Source organism: Pithys albifrons, chromosome 3, assembly GCF_047495875.1.
Source record: "Pithys albifrons albifrons isolate INPA30051 chromosome 3, PitAlb_v1, whole genome shotgun sequence".
Taxonomy (NCBI): domain Eukaryota; kingdom Metazoa; phylum Chordata; class Aves; order Passeriformes; family Thamnophilidae; genus Pithys; species Pithys albifrons.
The window spans coordinates 67,706,254-67,728,224 of NC_092460.1; the positions used below are offsets into that span (position 1 = coordinate 67,706,254).

The window sequence follows — 21,971 nt, forward strand, 5'->3', positions numbered from 1 at the left end:
AAGAAAAGAGAGGTGATTGCCACCAGCAAGCTTTCATGAAACATGCAGGGAAGACAGAGTGGGATATTAATCCTTTCCTGCAATAGGATACTAATCCTCAAAACACCTTGTAAAAAGTATTAAATTCATCATTCTGATTTTTATTAGGGGAAAAGAAAAAGAGATGAAAACAAAGCAGTCCAAGCACTCATCTCTGGCTGATTCCTCTGAAAAAGTTTGAAGGACTTTAAAAAGCAGTGTGTTCAAGCAGCCTGCATCTTTTCATTAATGCAATGGCTCATATTTCTCAATTTTCTTCTCCAACCAGGCAAGTATGAGGTAGCATTCAATTACCCTGAAGTAAACTCCTGCAGTGCCTAATCTCTCTACTTCTGGTGAAGAGGGCCTAGACTGCACACCTCAGAGATGGCTACACTGCCAGTGCCTGCTTTGGACTTGAAGAATGCCATCTGACCATATTGTGGTTTCCTCAACTAAGAGGGCACATATAAACCAGACACACTGCTTCTCTATGGACAAAACTTAAACCTGCCACACTCTCCATATCAGTGGCAATGCCATCCTACCTTAACACTCCTGCCAGTGTTGCAAAATACACACGTACACAATGAATACACACATACTGTGCACCAAGTACTCATTTTTTGCAAAAGCACAAAAAGACTGCTGATTTCATATACCTGTAATTGCAACAGTTAAACAACAAAAAAGGTTCTTCCACCCCTCCAACCAGTAAGTTAGCTATGCCTTATCTTCTATTACACACAATGGCAAAGAAAGAAATCCACACTGAGTCATTAAAGTCCACTTCAGTTTTCCCAAGATTATTCTTTGTCACAGATACTACATCTTGATACTGTCCCACACTGGAGACCAGGAACCGAAAGACAATGAATATGAGAAGGCTTCAGCTTGTGCTGCCCTCCTTACACATCCTCAGTATCTGAACTGTCCTGTAAGGAGCTTTAACACTTTTTTTAAAGAGCATGTGAGTACCTCTGACCAGCTGCATTTCCATTTTTGAAGCCAAAGCCACAGTGTTCACCTCTCCCATTCCTAGAGCTTTCTCATCAGAGAAAACAACACTAACCAAAATAATGAGAATCGGCAAGTAATCCTTTATGCTTCAGGATAGTACTTTACCAGACATGGGAAGTGTATTATCCCAGGCAGTAAGTTTTGCTTCCAATAATGGGTTACAGAAATCATCTGCTAACTACTGTTATAAAGTCATGCAACTTCATAGACTGACTTTTATCCTTCACTTAAGACAGGTACAAAATTTCAGGTGAATTATGTGCTCTGTATTTGCACCCGTTTAACCACTATGCCCTAGCTCATCAAAAAGAAATTTCCAGAAGTGTAGCCTGAAGTCTCCTTATAAAACACCTAAGTAGACAACACTTTAAAGAAATCACAAAAATAAGTGTGTGAATAAATAAACTCTATGCATGATACAAAAGACCCTTTCTTTTCCCAGAACAATGTGGATCTTCCTTCTCATACAACGAAGTATGCCTTAAGAATTCAGGGACTGCAATTATCTACAAATGTCCTTGTTTATAGTTCTCTAACCACTGTTATATATAGTTGTTTGTAATGAACAACTGATCAAAACATCAAAATAAGTCAAAAGAACACCCCAAAAATGATGACTACTAAGAGATTCTACACCCTACTTGTGTAAACCAAATTTTATTGTATTTTATAATGGAGTATTACAGCACAATAAACTTTCAGCTGTCAACACAGAACCAATTTTTATCAAATGAAGTACAGTGGTTCTCTATATTTAATGCATGAAATAAGATTTTAGATTTAACTGCAGGTCATTGATTTGTTTCATTGATGTGTTAGCTCAACCCAGTTAGCCGAAACTGTTATTCTTGGGAGACTTTAGGTTTCTGCAGTATCTGAATGAAAATGTAATTTGTTACAAATCAGTATCTGAAGTATGACACAAACCCCACAAACAGTAATTGTCGCAATTACTCACCTGCATAAGTTCATTGCTGTCAATCAGACTGTCTTCAAGCATCTCCTGGGTCAGCTTGCCCATGGTACTGTAAAACTCATCGGCACTTTCACAACACTCTATTTGCCTACGTCAAAATACATGTTGGCTTTTATTTTACTTTTATATATAATGAAACACCTCCCAACCAGAACTGCTTTTTCGTCATCATAAAATATGCATTTCCATTAGTCAGCTTAACTTTTATTTGCAATCCTGCTTAGACTTCCAAATAACAAAACTGTGGACATGACACTGGGAAAGCTGGTGCAGTAGCAGGATGTAGTGAGTACAGCTTGCTGTCCTGATGGCTCACGATAAGGGATTCATATATGTCCAGATAAGCTGTTCTTTCTGCCCCTCTCACTTCTACAATACAAGAATCAGTAAATCCTGCCTCCTACCAGCACAAGGGAATTCTTTCATCAGCTCAAAAAGGGAGCATAAGGATTTCTTGACTGCCTCATCACCCCACTCTTCACCATGCATCAAATGGCCGAATTCACCAGCTGAACTGCCTTGTTGTCAGACAGGAATATATTCTCTGGCCAGAAGCCATTCCTGTGGAATAAATTAAATATAGGTGTATATGTCATTCTGTTCAAAAAGAACTAAGCTATCATAAGGCAGAATGAAGGGAAATTCACTTCTATCATATTTGTGAAGGCTATTTCTAAATTAGAGATGCTGTTTTGTTGTTGTTTGCTTGCTTTGGCAGTGTCTTTGTCTTGTTTTGGGGAAGGGGAGTACAATTAGATTTTTTTTTCCCCCCACATTTTTCTTTAAATTTCTAGAAACACAGAATCACCTGCAGTGTCAGCTAAAGGAAAAGAAATATGAGTAATATGCTTTTGTTGGTGTTCTACATATATTAGGGTCAGCTGCTAAACATCTCTTCTGTCAAGTCAAAAATATGTGCATTGATGGCTACATACTGGAGCCTCTCCTCTAAAATACAGCTGCTGGAATTATGATAAAAATACACTGCCCTTTTTTTGAGCATTAGAAGAGGAAACTTCCCTTGATCTTCTGTACAGAAACACCTATACGAAACAACCATTGAACTATGGAACTCCTACAGAAATCTTAACATTTAGTTAAAATAATGATTATGTAGCTAAAAAAAAAGATTAAAAAATTAGTAGGAACAATAGGTATGTAGTCCATTATTACAAACTTACTGCTTACCTTCCCCAACATTTTCAGCCTCTCACGACCCCCCATATACTGCACCTATTCCACTGCATCTATTCTTACTGCCCCTGTTCCTTCAGACTCCCTCAATACAGAAGTACAACTGAGCCACTAACATTTTAAAAATTCACTTCTCACCACATTTTCATTTCTAGAACAATAACCTTGAAAAGTAGGAAGATCATGAGACTGATTACTATTTCAGACTTTAAATCTCCCCTGTTCTATTTCTAATAGTGGACAAAGAGAAACAAAAAATCACAATCTTCTCACAGCAAAAACACAATGCTCAGTCTTTTACCAGACCTTCTCCCATTCCCTACAAATAACATTTACAAGATGTGCAGTTTGATCAGCTTGTTCTTTCATATATATTCTTATAGATTTCTTTATTCTTTTTCTTTCAATTTTTTAAAATATGTTCAATTTTTCTTCAAGCTTTACAGTAAAATTTTCAAAGCAGTAACTTTTTTTTTCATCAAACACTCACAAAGACAACTTTTAATTGCACAAAGACCCACTACAATAAAACCTTTACTCTAAAGCACTATGAGACTACATATAGCTTAATACTAAAGCAAATGATTCATGCAAGCTTCATTCATGAACTGATTAAAAATGCTCTCAGAAAATTATTATTACAATATTATTCTTTGGATTAAAAATCAAATGTACTAAAAGAAGCCTCTTACAATGCTACTGGCTTGCAGTGCTAATTTATTCAGTGAGAAAAATGAAATGAAGCCTCCAAGGAGAAAGCTGAACACAACTCCCAGTGTTTCAGTCTCAAGTTAAAAAGGAAGGTGAGTATTAAAAGGCATCACAAGGAAAATTTGATGCAGCTGCTGATGTCAGCTGTAAAATGTTTCCAGCTGAACTAACATCTGCTTGACCTGTCAGAGCTCACACCTCCCACTGAAGTCAGTGACAAAACTAATTTCTCTGGGAGCATTTCTCTGTAAACTCTTTGGAATGCAAATATTTGCTATGACAACAGAGCAGTTTAGAAGAACTAACCATTTCTTGTGTTTTAGCCATGTGGTGAGTTTCCAAGACCTTAAAGGACTATGATAGAAACTTGGCTCAAATGTATTTAAAAGCAAGGAATTCAGGAAAATTTGTTTTCAGTCCTTAACAGAAAAGACCCATGTCCCACTAAGCCATTCCCTTAGTAACACTGAACTGTTTTACTGGGCACAGCCAATGGGGTGAAATCCTTGTTTCCTTAAGTGAAAACAAGAGAATTAACATCCCCAGCTTCAGGTACCCAACTACCTTAACTAGTCACCCTCAAGTCTGTGCGTGACGTTCCAAAGAATATTTATCAGTTACTTCAGAGGTTTATGTTCTGAAGGTCCAACTAACCTTTTAGCATAGCATGACAACATTATACACAGACAACTCAAACAACTGGAGACACTTCCTGCAGCAAGGGTCAATTAGTTATCATGCCCATTCTGACATGATGTCAGAATCATGTGTTTTTGGGAAACCATCTTGGTCTTTTTATGCAGCTTTTTCAAAACAAAATCATTCTCCTGAAAGATTGCATCCTATTTAAAACTGAGAACATGCTCTTCAGGAAAACCAAAGTTACACATGGCTTGTACCAAAAAGAAAAATGACAAAAAAATGGTCACTTACTCTCCTAGCTTTGCCCAGATAGCCAAAGCTACTCTCAGAATAATTTCGGAGCCTTCAAAGAATACTGAATCCCAGATCTTCAGAACTGTATGGTTAGGCAGACAAGTGGCAAAGAGCGTCAGAAACCACTGCATTGTGAAGACATTTGTAAGTGGGGGTTCATAGCCTCCTGAAGTTAAAAAAAAATAGAAAAAACTTGAAGTAAGTACAATTTACTATTATTTTACAAGGAGTATAAACTGCACACTCAAATACACCAGACATTTTAGTACTTCTGTCATTACTCAAAACTTACTTAGCCTGCAGCTGTCCAAAGGTAAGTTGAGAAGAGCAATGGAAAAATGACATAGTCACTTTCCATCCTACTGCACTGCAAAAAACTAAGGTGCAACATTATTTTTGGACTGTGAACTCTGGAACAAGCCACCACACCTTTTTCCATTTGTATCAGAAAAATTGTTTCTCTTTCTCTAAAGCTATGAGATAAAAACATTTCTTAAAAAAACCCCCAAAAACAAAACACCAGCTCCCCCCCCAAAGCACTGTATTTTGTCAGCAACTGAAAGCGTAATAAGTCTTTATGTACATAAAGGTGAAGGTGACTGTCTCTGTAAAGTCTTAACTACTATTTCAGTACCCCAATACACTTGTTAAGTTTCAAACAAGACATAGGATTTCAGCCTGAAACTCTGAAGTTTTCCTTTCTTGTTATGCTCAGAGAACACTGCATCCTAGTATCAGCTGAAGGCCATGACCAAAGAGTCGGGCCTGTGGAAACACTTCCAAACAGCAAATACCCTTTGTGTTTATATAGTTTGGACATAGCCACATGGAACATAGTAGGAGATCTTTTCTAAGATGAAACTCAGGGTGCATTTAGCTTCCTGACTGAAAAAGAAACCCAACAAACAGAGAAAAAACCCATCAAAACCCACCCTCCCCAAAACACTCCCAAATAAAAGAGCTGTAAGTCTGAAGGGAATGCTACACCAGGGAAAAACAAAACCACAGTGCAAAGCCAGTTTTCAGGTACCAACCCAAGATGTACTTCTGAATTTTGAACCTGTATTGCTAACCATCCAGTGAAGAAATATTAATCTACCCCACTGGCTCTCACCCTGTAAATCTTTCCAGAATAGCTATGTAACCCAGCAACCACAAGGAGCAATAGTGTGACAGGTATCCTGAGCTAACGTAAGAAATTACCTCTTCAATGTAGCCCTTGTGAGCTCTATGTTAGTGCTGTCACTCCATGCATTACACAGTCTTGTCAACAGAATTGTTTGCATCTAGTGGTGAGACCAAATTATTTACCCCTTATTTTTTTCTTGAAAACACCATCTATTTATGTTAACGTTATTAGTAACTGAAACCATCACATTTCACCTTAACAATTTAGAACATATCCTAAGTAATGAGCGCATGTAAACACTTGAAATATATTTTTAGTCCAGTGCTCAGATGAAACAATACCAAGACAGTTTAATAGCATTTGCTGTTGAACGTGCCTCCACTTTCTCTGTTAGCAGCTCTTTGCAGGGTGTCCAAGTGCTGGGACAGTTCAGGAAGCTTCATTCGTAAAAGATCTCGGAAAACAGCCATATCCACAGAGAGAGCGCGGAGATTATTGACAAAGTAGCTATCAGGAAGCACCTTATCAATTAGGTAAATCATGATCTGTGGGGAAAATGAAGGATCATCATGTAGGACCTTATAGAGCCAGTTTTTTTCCTAGGAATAACAAAAATAAAATGAGAGAAAATTCAAGTTGTCTTCACTAAAGAATGGCTTGGAGACAGTGAAAATGCCTGCCTCTGGCACCTTAATTTATATAGGGAGAAAACATTATCATTTTAAGCATCTACAAGTATTCTTAAGTACCCATATGCAATCAAGATGCAAAGGCCTCTTCAAGCTGTCCAGAATTTATGAACCAGGAATGACAGTAAGCTATGCCCAAACTGGCAGCATTACTCAAACCAAAGGCAACTTTTAGCCCTTTTGATGCTAGATGTGTTTATGAGACTCTCCACACTGTTGGACAGCTTCAGTGTCCCTTCTCTGGTTAACTCCCACAACTAGAAGGCTGACCCTCCAAATCACCTTTTCCTTCCTCAAAATGTAAGAGTTCTTTTAAAACACATTCTCAGCACATTTTCCTGTAAGGTGTTATCATGTGCTTGTAAAAATATGCCTTATTTTATTCAGATGTATTTCGACCAATGAAAGAATAATTTAACAAAGCAATGTTAACATACAACAATGCTATTTGTGCTTTCATTAATTTAAAACATAAAGCATAAAGAAACCAACTTATAAAGGCTTTTGCTCCCTTCCAACCGAGTCACAAATACTTCATAGAACTCAGATACATGAGAGCACAGAAAAGAACAGAATTGTTTTTTCAACACTGAAATCCATTCTGTTTCACCAACATGTGAATTGCTTCGAGAGTGTTTTTTTAAAAAGCAGATTCAAGTATTTACCAGTTCGCCATAGGTGTTTTCTTCATGACACATCTCTACATATTTATTTTTATTCTTTTGACTCTGTAATATTTCCCCACAATAACGCACAAGAAAAATTATTTTTTAAGTTTCAGTAACTATGAGATTTACATGCACACTTTGATAGCTTCTACATGTGCAAGCTGTGATTGTCTTGCTTTACCATAGTTTCTGTAGGCTAACTTTGAGGCAGCTCTAGGGATTTACCTTAAACATGCTCATCTTAACCAGTGAAGGCTCAAGTATCACTGAAGCCACCACGCTGGGTCCTGTGCTCACAGTGTCAGTAGCACCTGCTGTTTCCCAGCCTCTTGGAGATTTTGTTTATAATACCCTTTGCAGAAATGGGGTCTGGCTGGCAAGCCCTGAGCATGCCTCTACTCCTTTAACTCCTAGACTCTACAATTACCCCACAGTTGCCCCACAGCTCCAGTCCTGAGGGCACCTTTTACAGGCAACAGCATCTGTAGCTGTTCTGAAGTCGCTCATGGCTTGGTTTAGGTGGCAGTGACTGCAGCAAAACAGTCACATGCCAACACCCAAGCACATTCTTCCCCTCCTTCCCCACTCCCCCATTCCTTCCCTTCCTTCCCTCTCCTGGGAAAATTCCAGACCTGCGAAGGCCATGCAGTAAGTTTGGAGAAGAAATTACTCTATTTTCCATTCTTATTTTTGCCAGGTAAGACCTGTTTTGGTGCAAACAACCTACAGTGCTCTACCTCCCCGGGGCAGTCTGGCACCACTGCATTGTCTCCTTTGCCTGACACCGCCCACAATACAAGACAACACAATAACATAAGGGTGCCTACTGTTCTTATAGTGATTTTGGACTTCATACACCTTAGGTGATTGTATTTCCTGTTTCATTATAATGCATTTTGGGCACTTCTGGACAGTATAAAATCACAATAAAACGTGACAAATTAGAGTTAAAAACACTGAGGAAATTTTTATCAAGAACTACTGAATGAAAATTTTACTTTTTAATATAAAGTAGGTATATTATGTTATTTTCTTTCTATTGCAGGCAGCTCCCTAGAATGCAGAAATAAATACCAGCTATCTAGTCTCTACTACAACAAACTTGAAATTTTAGGAGCTCTGAGTGAATTTGAATACTTATCAGATTTAAATCATTGTCTAAGGAAAAGCAAACAGCTCAGTATCTCAAGATTCACAGTCATCTTTTACAATTTCACCCCAACTCACACATACGAGCAAGTTTACTTTAGGAAATTTGTGTATCATCTTTGCAAACCTTAAACCATTTCCTGACTTAACTGTATTTCCATTTTCTGACATACTATATATTTCATGAAGCTTTAAGTTAGAATAAAAACAGTCTAAGAAAACAAAACACTGTATGACTAATGTAGCCCAGAAATTAACTTTGAAGTGATTTATTTTCCTTTTAAATATTTGGTGTTTTCCTCGGATTTGCTTTAAAATGTAGCAGATTTATTAACTGCCTTCACTACTCATGCCACACATGAGGCTGATAATGGAATTTTAAGGTTTCAGCTACCTATGGTGTTTGCAAGCAGATTTGGGATTATGGAACAAGATATTCTATAGTGAGTAGCAGTGTTGCCATTTATTTTTATTATAGCCAAACTCTCATTTGTTTCTGCTCGAAAAAAAAATTAACAGTGATAACATTCAAACTGTTCATTTCATAAAGGATAACAAACAACAATCTGCAGATATAAATTGATTAACTCCCTTAAGTCCTGCTCTTTTAGGCTGTCTAAAAAAATCAATGCACTGGTTTATTTTGAAGTTCGCTGATTAAAAGCAACCTTCAACACTTAAAAAAATATTTTACTCACTTTCAGGGCATCCCCTTCATTGCCCTCCATTACTTCCAGAATAAGTGCAGCCAGTATGTTAAATCCTTGACAATACCCAACAGATTTGTTCCACCTGGCATAAGCCAGCAAAACACGTTTCAATACCACTCGATCTTGCTCTGCCTCCTGGCCACAGTAAGAACTGCAACCAGTTCGGTGAAGGTCCTTTAAAGGAAAGAAAAGGGGAAAAAAAAGACACGGACAGACAAGATGCGTTTTTGCCTTCCCCCTTTAGTTCTCTCCCAGTTTTCCTTCTACCCAAAACCTACTCTCAAAGTTGATGACGTTTCTTTTTTAATCCGTAAACCTGAGCTTACCCAAGAGAAACAGATTCAGCAAACTCTAAAGTTAACAATTTACCTAAAAGATGTTCGTACAAAGTTGTCACAGAAGATGTTAAGAGATGTCTGGGTTTCAAAGAGTCTAAACAGCTGCTTAACTGAACAAAGAAGAACAACTGTTTTTATCAAAGTATAAAAGAACTACTAGACAACTAAATTTCCAAAACAAAACCCAGACATTGCATCCTTGAGATTTAAATGATTTTTAAGCGAAAGGCAAAACACCTACTACAATGTTTAATGTTTAGTATTATCTATATGCTTAGATTACCGAGTGCAGGTGACACTTGTAATAATCAGGAACACAAAGTGTGTTGCTCCGTATACTCTAATTAAGGTGACTGTAGAACAGAATCTCTCCTAAACAGGAGAGGTAAACAGACTAATATTTAAGTCAGTGCAGGCAACAATGCAAATCTCTTAAGCTCTTCCCTAAAACTCCCAACTGCGTTAAATATTCATTAGATGAGGAATACATAGACAAATGTGTTTCGCTTCTATAAAATAACTGAAAAATGTTCGATTGCTATAAAACACACTTTTTAATCCCAAATTTTTGTGTTTATTTATAGAGAAGATGGAAAAAACCCACTTATGTTTCTTTGTCTCAAACTCTAGTACCTCTTTCAAATAAAAAAAGTAAAAATTGAGGAAAAAATACCAGTGAGCCATTTTTTCCCATCTAACACTAAGCAGACTAGTCCAGAAGGCCCAAGGCAGCCAAAAAAAAATAATTTTGGTTGGCCAAAGGAATTAAGATGACATTTTTGTGAAAGCAGTTGCAGAGAAGAAAATAAATCCAAATTAAAATTTCAACTTTTCATTAAAGGAATTAAAAGAAAAATAACCTAACAAAACCCCAACAAATAATCTGGCTACCTTTACTATCTGGATGCCCATAGAGTCATCATCAGGATTGCTTCTTTCATTGAATGTGAAACGCATGGTTTTGTCCCAGTCAATGGCTATACTGTGTAAGTACTGATCAGCTAGGGTCAGCCAAACCTAGAAACAAAGCAAGTCAACAAAATTAATTATTTCTCAGATTAAAATATAAAGGTTTGATATATATTGTTAGATGAACCTCATCAGCTTCATCCATATGTGACCTCCTTGAAATATGCAGAAGAGGACTATATCAACAACAATTTTTGCACAATTAAAACAATACCTTAATCCCTAAAACAGAAAGGAAGGAAACAGCATTAAGTGTCCAGGTCTGTGAACTGCCAACAAAGATGCAAGTCCATTGTCAGACATCGAAACCACACCGGTCCTCCAAGATGGAAGCATAAGGCAAAGACCCTCATTTCAGTTCAGCCCTTCTACCCTCATAACCCACCAGGAGTTTTATGAAAGGGTAACGGTGCTGCTGGTTTTCCTCAGACCCAACCATGGATACAACTCCTGGAAACCCCACAAAAGAAAAGAGGTGCTGGTGGTTCTCTTTTCTGGAAGTCTCTTCTGATTAACTTTGCAGAAGAAATAGCATCAAGTATTAACCACTTGGGATTGATCTGAAAGCATCACCAGAGTAACTTACTCTTAAAAGAGGGCTTCCTACACTGTTGGTGCTATAGGGAACTCTGAAACAAACAATTTCACTATTTTTAAAGCCCAGTAATTACTGGAACAGATTTATACAGGTGTACCTAAGACAAAGGCTGGACCTTTATTAAAGATTTTAAAAATTCCTGAACCATGAAAGACACATGACACATCATACAATGGCAAAAAGTAACAATAAAGGATCCTTTTCTAGGTAACTGAAAAATATCATGAAAGCAAATTGGTCAGATTTTCTATGAGCCATTAATTCACTCAAGTGGGAAAAGCGTTTTAGACACTTCCCACAGATTTAAAACACTTAGATAGCTGCATGATGAAGGAATTTATAGACAGCTCCCAGAATCTCATGTTTTCTGCATTTAAATGTCCCTTCCCACACTTGAGCAAAGCCACCCATGTGGAGGAATGCTGCTGTTCTGCCTTCCAGCAGCTTGGGCTTTGCTGACATCCTATGATGTTGTTTGACTGGATTCTTTATCTCTGCCAGCCCCAGAAAATGAAAGTCACATGCCACGGCAATAATGCAGATGTCATTCTACTCCTTCTGCTGCCAGCAAAGGAGGCAATCAGCATGCTGCAGAGACAAAACGCTTCCTTTAGTTTGGTATCTATCTTAAAATCACTGGGAAACCAAGGAATGGCAATGAAAAGACCACATCCTTTTTCTTAAGGCTACTTCTTTGGTTAGCATCAAGTGGTCACATGTGAATGGAGATGGGCAGAATGAGAATGAAAGACAGAGATCCAAGTTAGATGATGTGGCAAAGCATACCCTCTGCAAGTCTGCTGATGACATACAACTGAGAGGGGTGGCTGATAAGTCCAAGGGCACTTCAACAGGATGAAGAAATTGTCAGACAAGAACCTCAAGAAGTTCAACAAGCAGTGTTGCACCTGGGGAGAAACAATCCCAGACACCAATATGTGCTGGGGACCACTCAGTTGCAAAGCATCTCTCCTATGAGGAAAGGCTGAGAGATGGGACCACCACTTAAACTGGAGGAAAGAAATCTCAGGGGGATCTTATCAGTCTGTATAAACACCTGAAGAACAGTACAAGGAGGACAAAGCTAGGATCTGCTCAATGGTGCCCTATGGCAGGGGCAGAGATAATGAGCACAAACTCAAACACAGGAGGTTCTCTCCCAACATCAAGAAATACTTTTTCACTGTGAGGGTGACAGAACACTGAGAGATTTCTCAGAGAGGTTGTGGAGCCTCCTTCCTTGGAGATATTCCAAAGTCACCCGGACATAGTTCTGGGTAAGCAGGTATAGGTGGCCGTGATTGGGCAGAGGGGTTGGACCAGATGACCTCCAAAGATCCCTTCCAACCTCAGCCCTTCTGTGATTCTGTGACCTCTGCCATTCAGATACCACAGAAAAGCATCTGAGACTGGGAAAAGAATATTTCAGGAAAGAAAAAAGGCCGTTAGATGGATATAATGATTGACTTTACTTGTAGATTAAAAATAAATTCATAGTGGTGTGAGGAAAACAATGTTACTCTAAATCTGCTTCCTTCTCCCCTGATTTTTAATGATGTACAGTTCAGGTTGGAAAGACAGCAAAAAGAAAACCGAAAAAGGAAATCAAATTGACCCCATCAAAAATGCATGGAACTACATATATTTTATAAAGCTTCAAAATACTATTTTTATTAAAATTGTGTTTTTGAAGTTGACATTGTGGAACTCAGTTTTAAAGAAAAGTTGAATAGACAGGCCTTTTTATGTGCTAGAGAACTTCAAACGCTGTTGAAGAAAGCAGTAAAGTAAGTTTAGCAAACTCCCAATGGACCCTTTCCTATAACACTGAGTGCAACTTCCCACTAATGGTGCACTCTGCCATTCTACATCACTCTTGACTCTGAACTTCCCTAATTTACGCAATCTGCATTTTCCCCATCAAATGTTTCTATGAGCATTCTTGTCAGCATTAGCATCTATCAACTTCACCTCCATAAGTGCGACAGCCTACACTGCAGATTTGTTCTCCTTTCAGTTTTCAGCTGTGGGGGCAGCTTCACCAGAGCAATTCCTTGAGACTAACAGAATGAAGCAATAAGTTACCTAACCCTCAAGCAGAAAGAACCCAACTACTGCAAACACCATCTTTACCCATCACCTCAGACTCTCCAACTGCCCTGTAAGGTTATCAATCAATAATGTACACAAGATAAAATCACCAGTACAACTTAAAAGGTAGAAATATTTGTTAAAAAAACCCCAACAGATAATATTGATGTAATTCATCCCTTCTAAAACACCTACAGGCCCACAAAGCATACCTACCTTTCTCCGCCATTCCTTTGGGATGCCTGTTGGCAGCCTGGCCACTGCTTTGAGTGCATCATGCCACTAAAGCAAAAGCATCCGAAAATGTAGAAAATCCATAATTAGTTTGATGCAACAGCACAGCAACATTTACAACCTTGCAGACATGCACATTCATTTCATCTTACTGCACACACTTCAGACTTGAACTGCTCAACTGACTGACAGGGAATATATGGATTCATTACTTAATGATGTAACAAAGTATAATATTCTAGGACACAAAGACTTATGAGAAATGAGTAAACAATGAAAGCCTATTGCATTTTCCAGATATGAATGGAATAGCTTTTGATGCAATTGCAACTAACGTGCTGACATTATGATGACAGATGCACTCCTGAACTAGGGCAAGCACCTCGACTGCGGAGAACCCAATCCTTCACAAACTCAAGAGAAAAATTAATCAAATTACCTGCTGAAAACCATTTTGACCTAAAGATGGTTCAAGAGTGAACTTCAACTTCGTATCAACCCCTAGAACAAAAAGTGAAAAAAGGAAAAAAAAGGACATTATTTTCATTTAGCTCTGAAGGGAAAAAACCCCAGACACACACACAAAATCCCCACAGTTAAAACAAGAACAAAAATCTTTAGCTTCTTGTTTCAACAATTACTTTTCAACCTTTTCCTGTGAATTTTTTTCTTCACAGTGGATTCAAGGCACATATTAAGAAGTACATAGACAAAATTCTTAAGATGTAGTAATATCCTCTTTAATTATGTAATTTGGCACAACTGATTTCACTAAAATTTATGAAGTTCACTATTTTACAAACTTTATTAGTACACTGAAAACTGTCATATGTATTCACAGAAAAATATATGTACAGAGACAGACAGACTGTTCTGAGTTGGAAGGGACCCACAAGGATCATCGAGTCCAACTCTTAAGTCAATGGCCCACAGAGGGGATTGAAACCATGACCTTGGCATGATTACAACCAAGTTTTAACCAACTGAGCTAATCTCAGGGTCAACAACCAGTTTCTTTTCATCTATGTCAACTTCATGACATCATGTCACTCAAAACTCATTTCTAAGTTTGAGGGGCTAAAATTATTTTGGTCAGAACATTATTTTTTTATAATTCCTCAGAACATAAAGCACACTTGGTCAGTGTGCTCATTTAAGCTTAAATTTTATTTTGGTCATATGAGCAAATTATTTTGATTGCCATAAAGCAGGCATACTAATAGTTTACAACATTACATAAAATACCAGTATCTCAAGTGGATCCCCACATGACACCAGAGTATGCCATAACATAAAGAATAATAACACGTTTCATTTGCTTTCTATCCCACAAATTGAATATACAACTCCCTGGTCCTTCAAGTGCCGCTGTCCAGAGCTCAGGTGCTGAACACTCGTCACACGGCATCGCCTCCCTCCAGTGTGCTGGCACAAAGAATAAAGCCTTCCTTCATAATTTAATATGATGTATTGCTCCATAGATTATGCATACCTTCTCCTCTCTCCAGAATATGAAGCCAAACATTTTTAATAAATAAATATCCATATATATATATACATATATACATACACACACACACACACACAAACAAACCAGAATATAATCCTGCAAGGTTTTAAGTATATAAAATCCATGCTCATCAACTCACTAGTAATGCTTTGGAGGAATAAGCCTGCAAGTCTGACAGAAACTCAAACTGTAGTGGCATTTGCTAGTTATGGAATGTAAAAAGGTCTTTCAGCATTTGCATACTGAAGTGATGATAACCAATTTTAAAACCTTGTTGTCTGATAAATACATATTTGAAGACAAAGCTGCCTTCTTTAAGGCTTTTTCTTTGTTGGGGACAGTGAAGAGAAACAAGGAAAATAAAAACCACACAAACCCAGGTATTGTTTAGAATTTCAGTGGTTTAGAATTGCATCACTGAGACACGGGGATTGGTGCTCTCATTTCCCTGCTTCAGATTTAAAAGACACGCTGGTTAGATCTAAAAAAATAAAGGCTTATAACCATAATAGATATGTGTTGAAAAACACTGAAGGACTAAAAGCTATTCCTGTAAGTAACTGTTTATTAGTATTTCTTCCCACAACGCCACGGCACTCAGCAGGGACTCCTAATAGATAAATCTCTTTATAATAATCCAAAGCAAGGTAACAGTGCCAGTAACCTACTAAAATTAAATTGTATCATGTTTGCTGAAATTGGAAAAAGTGAGTCTCATTCCCAAGTGAAAAAATATAAGTACTGCAAAATCCTAAATAAATATACAAATAATATATATAATACTAAATAAAGATACCATGGCTGAGAATTCCTTTTGTTAAGGAAACAGATGCTGACTTGTTATCTGACACTACCTTGCAGCAAAGAACCAACAGCCTTCCAAAATAGCCATGTATTCGTTTGCAACTTGGCAGCTAAATATTAATCACTTCAGTCTTCTAAGACTTAAAGACCCCAGTAACAACTTCTCTTTTTGTCTAAGTGTCCTAAGAAAGACACCAGCAGATACTGCCAGGTCTTCAAAAGATCAAGCTCAGTAAGACAAAACCTCAAATTAAGGCTATTTTCTATAATTACATGAACACCATGACCAGGGAGCTCACACTAGGGCCCAGGTAGTTGTCTCTCTTGATTAAATGAGACTGAAATGAGATCCTTGAACCTTCCTCTACAAAAATTTATTAAATTATTGCAGAAAATTAAGACGGGTGTGAAAATTACTATAAATGAGAATAACATCCCATGGTAACCAAACTACACAGCACACTCTCTTCACTATGGCGAGGAACATCTCAGCCAGGCCATGCACTGTCACCTCTTGGAGAAACCACAGAAATCTGTGTCCCCTTATTTGATGCCCATTAGAAATAATCTCAAAACCGAATTATATGATGGTTTTGTCATGGGGCCACAGGGAGTGAGCCACAGCCCATACAGGAATGGTTTCTCTTCCCATCTACTTTAAGGAATTTACATTTCCTAAAATCAAAAATTACAACTTTGTTCAATAAAAAAATACAGCAAGTAAGCAAGTAAAAAAAGCTGCAACATGAACAGTACAGAGAGCAAGGCAAGGCTACAGCCACGCAGGGCATCTGCAGAAGGCCAAGTAGCAAACTCTGAGCAGCATGTCATTGCCTGTTACTTCCTTCTGGCACAAGAACCATCTTGCTACACGCAGTTTCTGCACTCTATTTAAGGGATTTGTCCTTGGACTTTAGAGCTTCAAGGAAATGAAAACCTACCCCTTATCCCAACCTCCCTTGTTTGCCTAAACCTACCTTTCTCCATCATTCCCCTTTTCCTAAAAAAAATCTCCCATCCCCGCACATACTACTTTCTTTTTACCCCCACCCCATTTTGTCATTTTCATCCCATCTACTTTTGCCTGGATCATCACCAGCCTTTCCCCAGGGGCCTCCTTCACATACAGTACTTTCACCCTTACACTTCCATCATCTGCTACATCTTACCAGCAACTCCCTTTAATTCTGCATTCAGTTGCCTTCCCTTCACAAACTAGCTTAGATTCCCCAATAGCTTTCTCCCCTCTCAGCACCCCACATCCACAGAACTCTACCTCAAGTCCACACCAATTTTCACTGGATTTTCTCCTTTGTAACAATCCTCAATCTACAGGTCACATTCCTCTCCATGGTGTAAACATATGCTTTTTGCAGAAGAGACCCCTTGGGGCCTGAGGAAAACTTTTCTTCCCAGCTCCTCTACATGGACAGGCAGGCAGAAATGTAGCACACACAGAGCAATAGTTCCTCCTCTAAGTGCTGTCAGTACAACTCAGCCCCTTTACATCAAACCAGACAGGCTACAGTGTCATTTGACATATTAAATATCACCACCAGTTCATGTACTTTCAAATTATTTTTCATACCTAAGAAGGATATTAACTCACGTAAGCAGGAATATGCTGGGAACACATTGGAATTACTAGCTCATGAACATGAGCACACACAAAGGTACATGTTTGGCACCAAATTTCTGAGGGATAGGGGAATGCCAAAATAAGGCCTGTTCAACGCTCTTGCATCAGGTCACCAGAAACCACTGCAGAAAAGTTATGTAAAAAATAAAATAAAAAAACCCCCAAACAACAGAAAAGATAAACCCCATAAACCCCACTCCTGTTTAGCTCTTCCATGTAAAATATACAATGACTTCTGACAAGAAAAGGCTGTAAGAGGGAAGATTATACCCAAGATCCCCAAACCTTAGCAATCTTCCACTGTATGACCAAAATGTAGCACAGAGCCACCAAAAGAGCCACAAGAGGGGAGAAAAATATGGTCAGCCAAGTATCTGGATGAGGAATCAAATTGCCAGTCCTCCATCAGCAACATTAAACAAAAAATCTGGGATTTTTCAGGAACTTTAAACTAGAAAAAGTGTGTGAAGATGATCTGTTCTGAGGCACGTATGTGATCTATAAAGCCTTAGTTTCAAACTCACAAAGTACACTACTATAGCTTCTTGGTTGTACTTCACAGCTGTTGAACCTTTCCCACTGAATGCCTATAAATATTTTATCAAAAATAAATGAGGGAAAAGGCCTAAAGCAGCTTTGTGTGCAGTGGGAGCCCATACTTGGGGAAAGAAAAGCAGCGATGTAAACTGCCATCCCAGCGTTGCTTGTTGTTTCAGGAACATTCTTAGCATACAATTTAGAGATAAATGTAGGTTTTCATCTGCAAAATGGAAATTAAAAGGAACATTCTGAGTAACTCTGCATGACATCACTTCTGTCAGGAGCCAGAGCTCAATAGGACATATCAAAGCACATCTAAAATCTCCAGTCTACAGAAACTTCTCAATACAGACAGCTAATACAGACAGTAAGTATGTATGTATGGCCAGACTTTGCAAACAAAGATTTTTGGAAAGGGCTCTCTCCCCATGTGGGTGTGCCCTTCCAGCCTGCGCAGTGGATTTTTTAGGTGAGGCACAGCGTGCGCAGAACTGGCCCCACCGTTTAAGTCCTAAAGTCCATCTGCCATGGCCGAGCGAGCTTGGACAGTGACAGTGAAGTCCTCGGGACTGTCACAGCACCCAGAACTAACCAGAGCTGACCCTGCTGAGCATCCGAGATCTGACGGGATGGGATGGCAGGGAGGCATTGAACTGCCAGGGGACGGTCCCACTGAGACTCGAACTCAGGACCTTGGGATTCAGAGTCCAGAGTGCTCTCCTGTACACCACGGGACCACCCACAGACAATAAGTAAATCTGAAGGAAACTTCATCCAGCACGTTTTCAAAGGGTTCATTAGGTGCTGCATCTCAAACACTCAATAAAAGCATGCATCCTGAATGTTATCCTTATTGAACAATGTGGAAACCCCAAACCAGCAGGGTTTTTAAGACTATAGCATTCACGGTTACACTTCCAATCACATCCCCATGTCTTTGTGTGAGTGTAAATAAAAGAATGTCAATATCCAGATAACGTCATTATGTATTCACAGACTACTGCTGGAATAGGGATTTGTGACAATTAAAAGTCAGGAAATCTTAAAAACAGCAACCCCATAAACCTGTATCAGAGACCTTATTGATAACAGTCTCAGAAACACATCTCAGACACAGAAGCAATCAGCATTGTGTGCTTGATGCACATACAGCTAGTACAATGGAAACCAATCCTTACTTATTCCAATATATTGCTCTGTGTTTCAGTGGATCTCTGGCTTGCATGCTTTGTAAATGCATATGATCAGGCAACAGATCAACCACATTTTAGCTACAATCGACAGTTCTAACACTGTAAATTGAATTTAAATTTTCAACATTTCATTAAAAAGAAAATCCGAAATTTTGATGGCAGGTAACTAGAATCTAGTATCGGTAAGGATCACCCATCAATGCTTCTGTTGAAAGCCCACTTCCCTGGAGCAAAGATGCTTTGTTGGCTAACCACCTGGTTCTTAATAATTTTGATGCTGAAACAAAATCAAAAAAACAGCCGCAGAGCTTTCCCCTCGGGAAAGGCATGATTGCGAATTTAGACAATACCCTACAGCAGACAAAGGCTGGGCGGGAGGAGGGGTCTCCGGCCGGCCAAGAGTTAGTGGCTTATGTGGGGAGGCTGAGGGGGTACCACGGACAGAGGCCGGCGGAACCTGCGGCACCGAGCCCGGGGAGAGCAGAAGGGACGGACAGAGAGGGAAGGAGGGAAGGGAGGCAGCAGAGACAAACGACACAAAAGCGCTGCGAGGCGGCGACTCCGGGCAGGAGGCGTGGAGAATCGGACAGGAGAGCTGGAGAGCGGCTCCAGGATCCGCCGGCCGGACGGGACGAGCAGGAGAGCCCCGCGGGGCAGGGACAGCGCGCTGCGTCCCCGCAGGGCCCGGCCGCCTCCGGCCTCCCGCCGGGGCCGCCTCGCACCCGCCGCGGTGGCTCCGCCGCTCCCGGCCGGGGCCGCCTCGGAGGCCCCGCTGCCGCTCCGAGCCCGGAGCCCGCGCCCCGCGTCCCCCGCCGGCCCCAGGCCGTGACAGCGGCGTGCCGGGCCCCAGAGCCGACCCGAGCGCTGCCCCCGGCCCGCCGCGCCTACCCGCGGCCCGCATCGCCCTCCGGCCTCCGCCTCCTCTCCACGCCGCCTCCACCGCCCCCCCGTCCCGCTAAGCCGCTTACGGGCCGGCAGCCGCCCGGGTACCTGGCTCCAAGGTGCACAGCAGGCGCGGCGCCGTCCGGGAGATGCAGCTGCGCTTCTTGAGCACGTTGCTGAGGATGGTGCCGACGCCGCCGCCCGAGCTCTGCCGCTTCAGGCATCGCCCCCCGCGCCGCAGCGAGCCCGTGAGCCGGTCCTGCCGCATGGTGCCCCAGGGCCGCGGGGCATGGCAGCGCCGAGCCGCACTGCAGGCTGCCAGGCACGGTGCGGGAGAGGAGGGAGGACACGGAGAGGAGAAAGGAAAAAAGGGGAAAGGGAAAAAAAAAAAAAGCTGTTCCCGCCCACAATCGTAGCATCACCGCCTGAATAAACCAGCAGCCTCTCCTCCTCCAGCACCACCTGGGATGCAGCGGGCAAAGGGGAGGCAGCAGCTCTGGCGAGAAACCAAAGGCAGCCTCGACGCTGGGGCTCAGAGGTGCCAAAGGGCTCCGGGACAGCTGCACAGCTCCCAGGCTGCACAGAGACCACCCCACACGGCTTGTCTGACACCACTTAACAGGCGACAATACTGAAATTTCTTCTGAGAATGAAATGAGCTAAATATCCACCAAAGTGTCTTCTCACGTAGTACTCTGGCCTACAGCTGGACACGTATAGATAGTCCTGCTGCCCCGGGAAGGAATCCCACAAGCAATGGAGCAGGGAGAGAGCAGAGAATGTAACAGCATCTCAGTGCCAGGGCAGGCTGGGTCAGGTCTGGCAACCAGGGACAGCCCCAGCAGCAGCACAAGCAAGTGGGCTGCACAGTTTCTGTTTCTGACTCTCCAACACAGAGCCTTTCAACATCCTCAGCTAAAATAACAGCCTTTTCTATGAATCTAAATTGCAACTGCACTTACAAGCAATGACATGCCATGCACTAAATACTTAAAAGAAGCTATTCAACAGCACTTTATTAGATGCATTTTCCAGTGCTATTTGGCCTAACTGCATCTTAAAAGGGTCTAATACAGAATTTCAAACTAGTGGTTTGATTGACAAGAAGGAAAAGCATTTGAAATAATGATAGCTTTTACAACATAAACCACTCAGCATTTCTGTGGAAAGGGAGAAGATTTATCATGCCACATTAGTTGGGCTCAAAGACCAAGCTACCAGAAGTCTTAGTCTACCTGCCAACAACTGTAGCTTTGAAACAATTTGTTCCTTTATTAAAAAGAAGTTTTTTTCAATCACATTTTAAAGAGAGAAGAAAATTGGCATCAGATAAAGCAGTGAAGTCAATTATATAAAAGATACACAATATAAAACACAGAATCAAGCCTTTTTTAAGATCAGTTATAGCTATCTTTAGAAGTCACTGCTAAGTTTTCAGAGAAGCGTGATTTCGATCACGCTTCTTTAAATATCTGTTTCAGTTTTGAAGAAAAGTCACTACGTTTGAGCTGCTAGCTTGCACTCTGAATAGATAATTAAGTCTGTGTGTCGGTGGTTCTTTTTTTATCAGAGGTGACACTTCCCTGCTGATGTAGATGATGCAAATCACTTTCCTTCAGTGCCAGCAGGAGATGATGATTTAGTGGTTCAAGCATCAAATTTGAAATCAATTAGTCTCCCTAGGTGTACCAAATGTACCAATGGAACTGTACCTGCAACATTTAAATACAGAAATAGCCATGTTATCTCTCTAATATTATTCTCCTCTTGCTTAAGCATCATTCACAAATAGCACCATATCATTCTTGGATCATTTCAAGACTGACTAACCCAACACCACATGCTGTTGCCCAAAGTCTCAGGAGCCACAGCCAAATTTCAGAAACCACTCGTTATCCATACAGTGAGAATCAATCATTGCATTAAAATGAACATTCAATTTTTAAACAATTACAAATCAGCTCTAAGATATC

General features: G+C 40.3%; 1 protein-coding gene across 9 annotated transcripts in view; it reads right to left on the minus strand.

The window, feature by feature from the left end:
- TBC1D30 (TBC1 domain family member 30) overlaps window positions 1–21,971 on the minus strand; it is a 49,209-nt gene that overhangs the window by 9,374 nt on the left and 17,864 nt on the right. For 3 of the 9 annotated variants that reach the window (XM_071552285.1, XM_071552283.1, XM_071552291.1), the window contains 7 exons: window positions 13,870–13,931; window positions 13,413–13,478; window positions 10,430–10,555; window positions 9,189–9,374; window positions 6,361–6,583; window positions 4,853–5,021; window positions 1,997–2,102 (listed from right to left, as the gene is read on the minus strand). In XM_071552285.1, the coding sequence (XP_071408386.1) occupies window positions 1,997–2,102; window positions 4,853–5,021; window positions 6,361–6,583; window positions 9,189–9,374; window positions 10,430–10,555; window positions 13,413–13,478; window positions 13,870–13,931 (938 nt within the window). Of the gene's footprint in view, window positions 1–1,996; window positions 2,103–4,852; window positions 5,022–6,360; window positions 6,584–9,188; window positions 9,375–10,429; window positions 10,556–13,412; window positions 13,479–13,869; window positions 13,932–20,106; window positions 20,345–21,971 lie in introns of those variants that run through there. The other 6 variants (XM_071552290.1, XM_071552289.1, XM_071552286.1 and 3 more) reach the window with 4 other exon arrangements.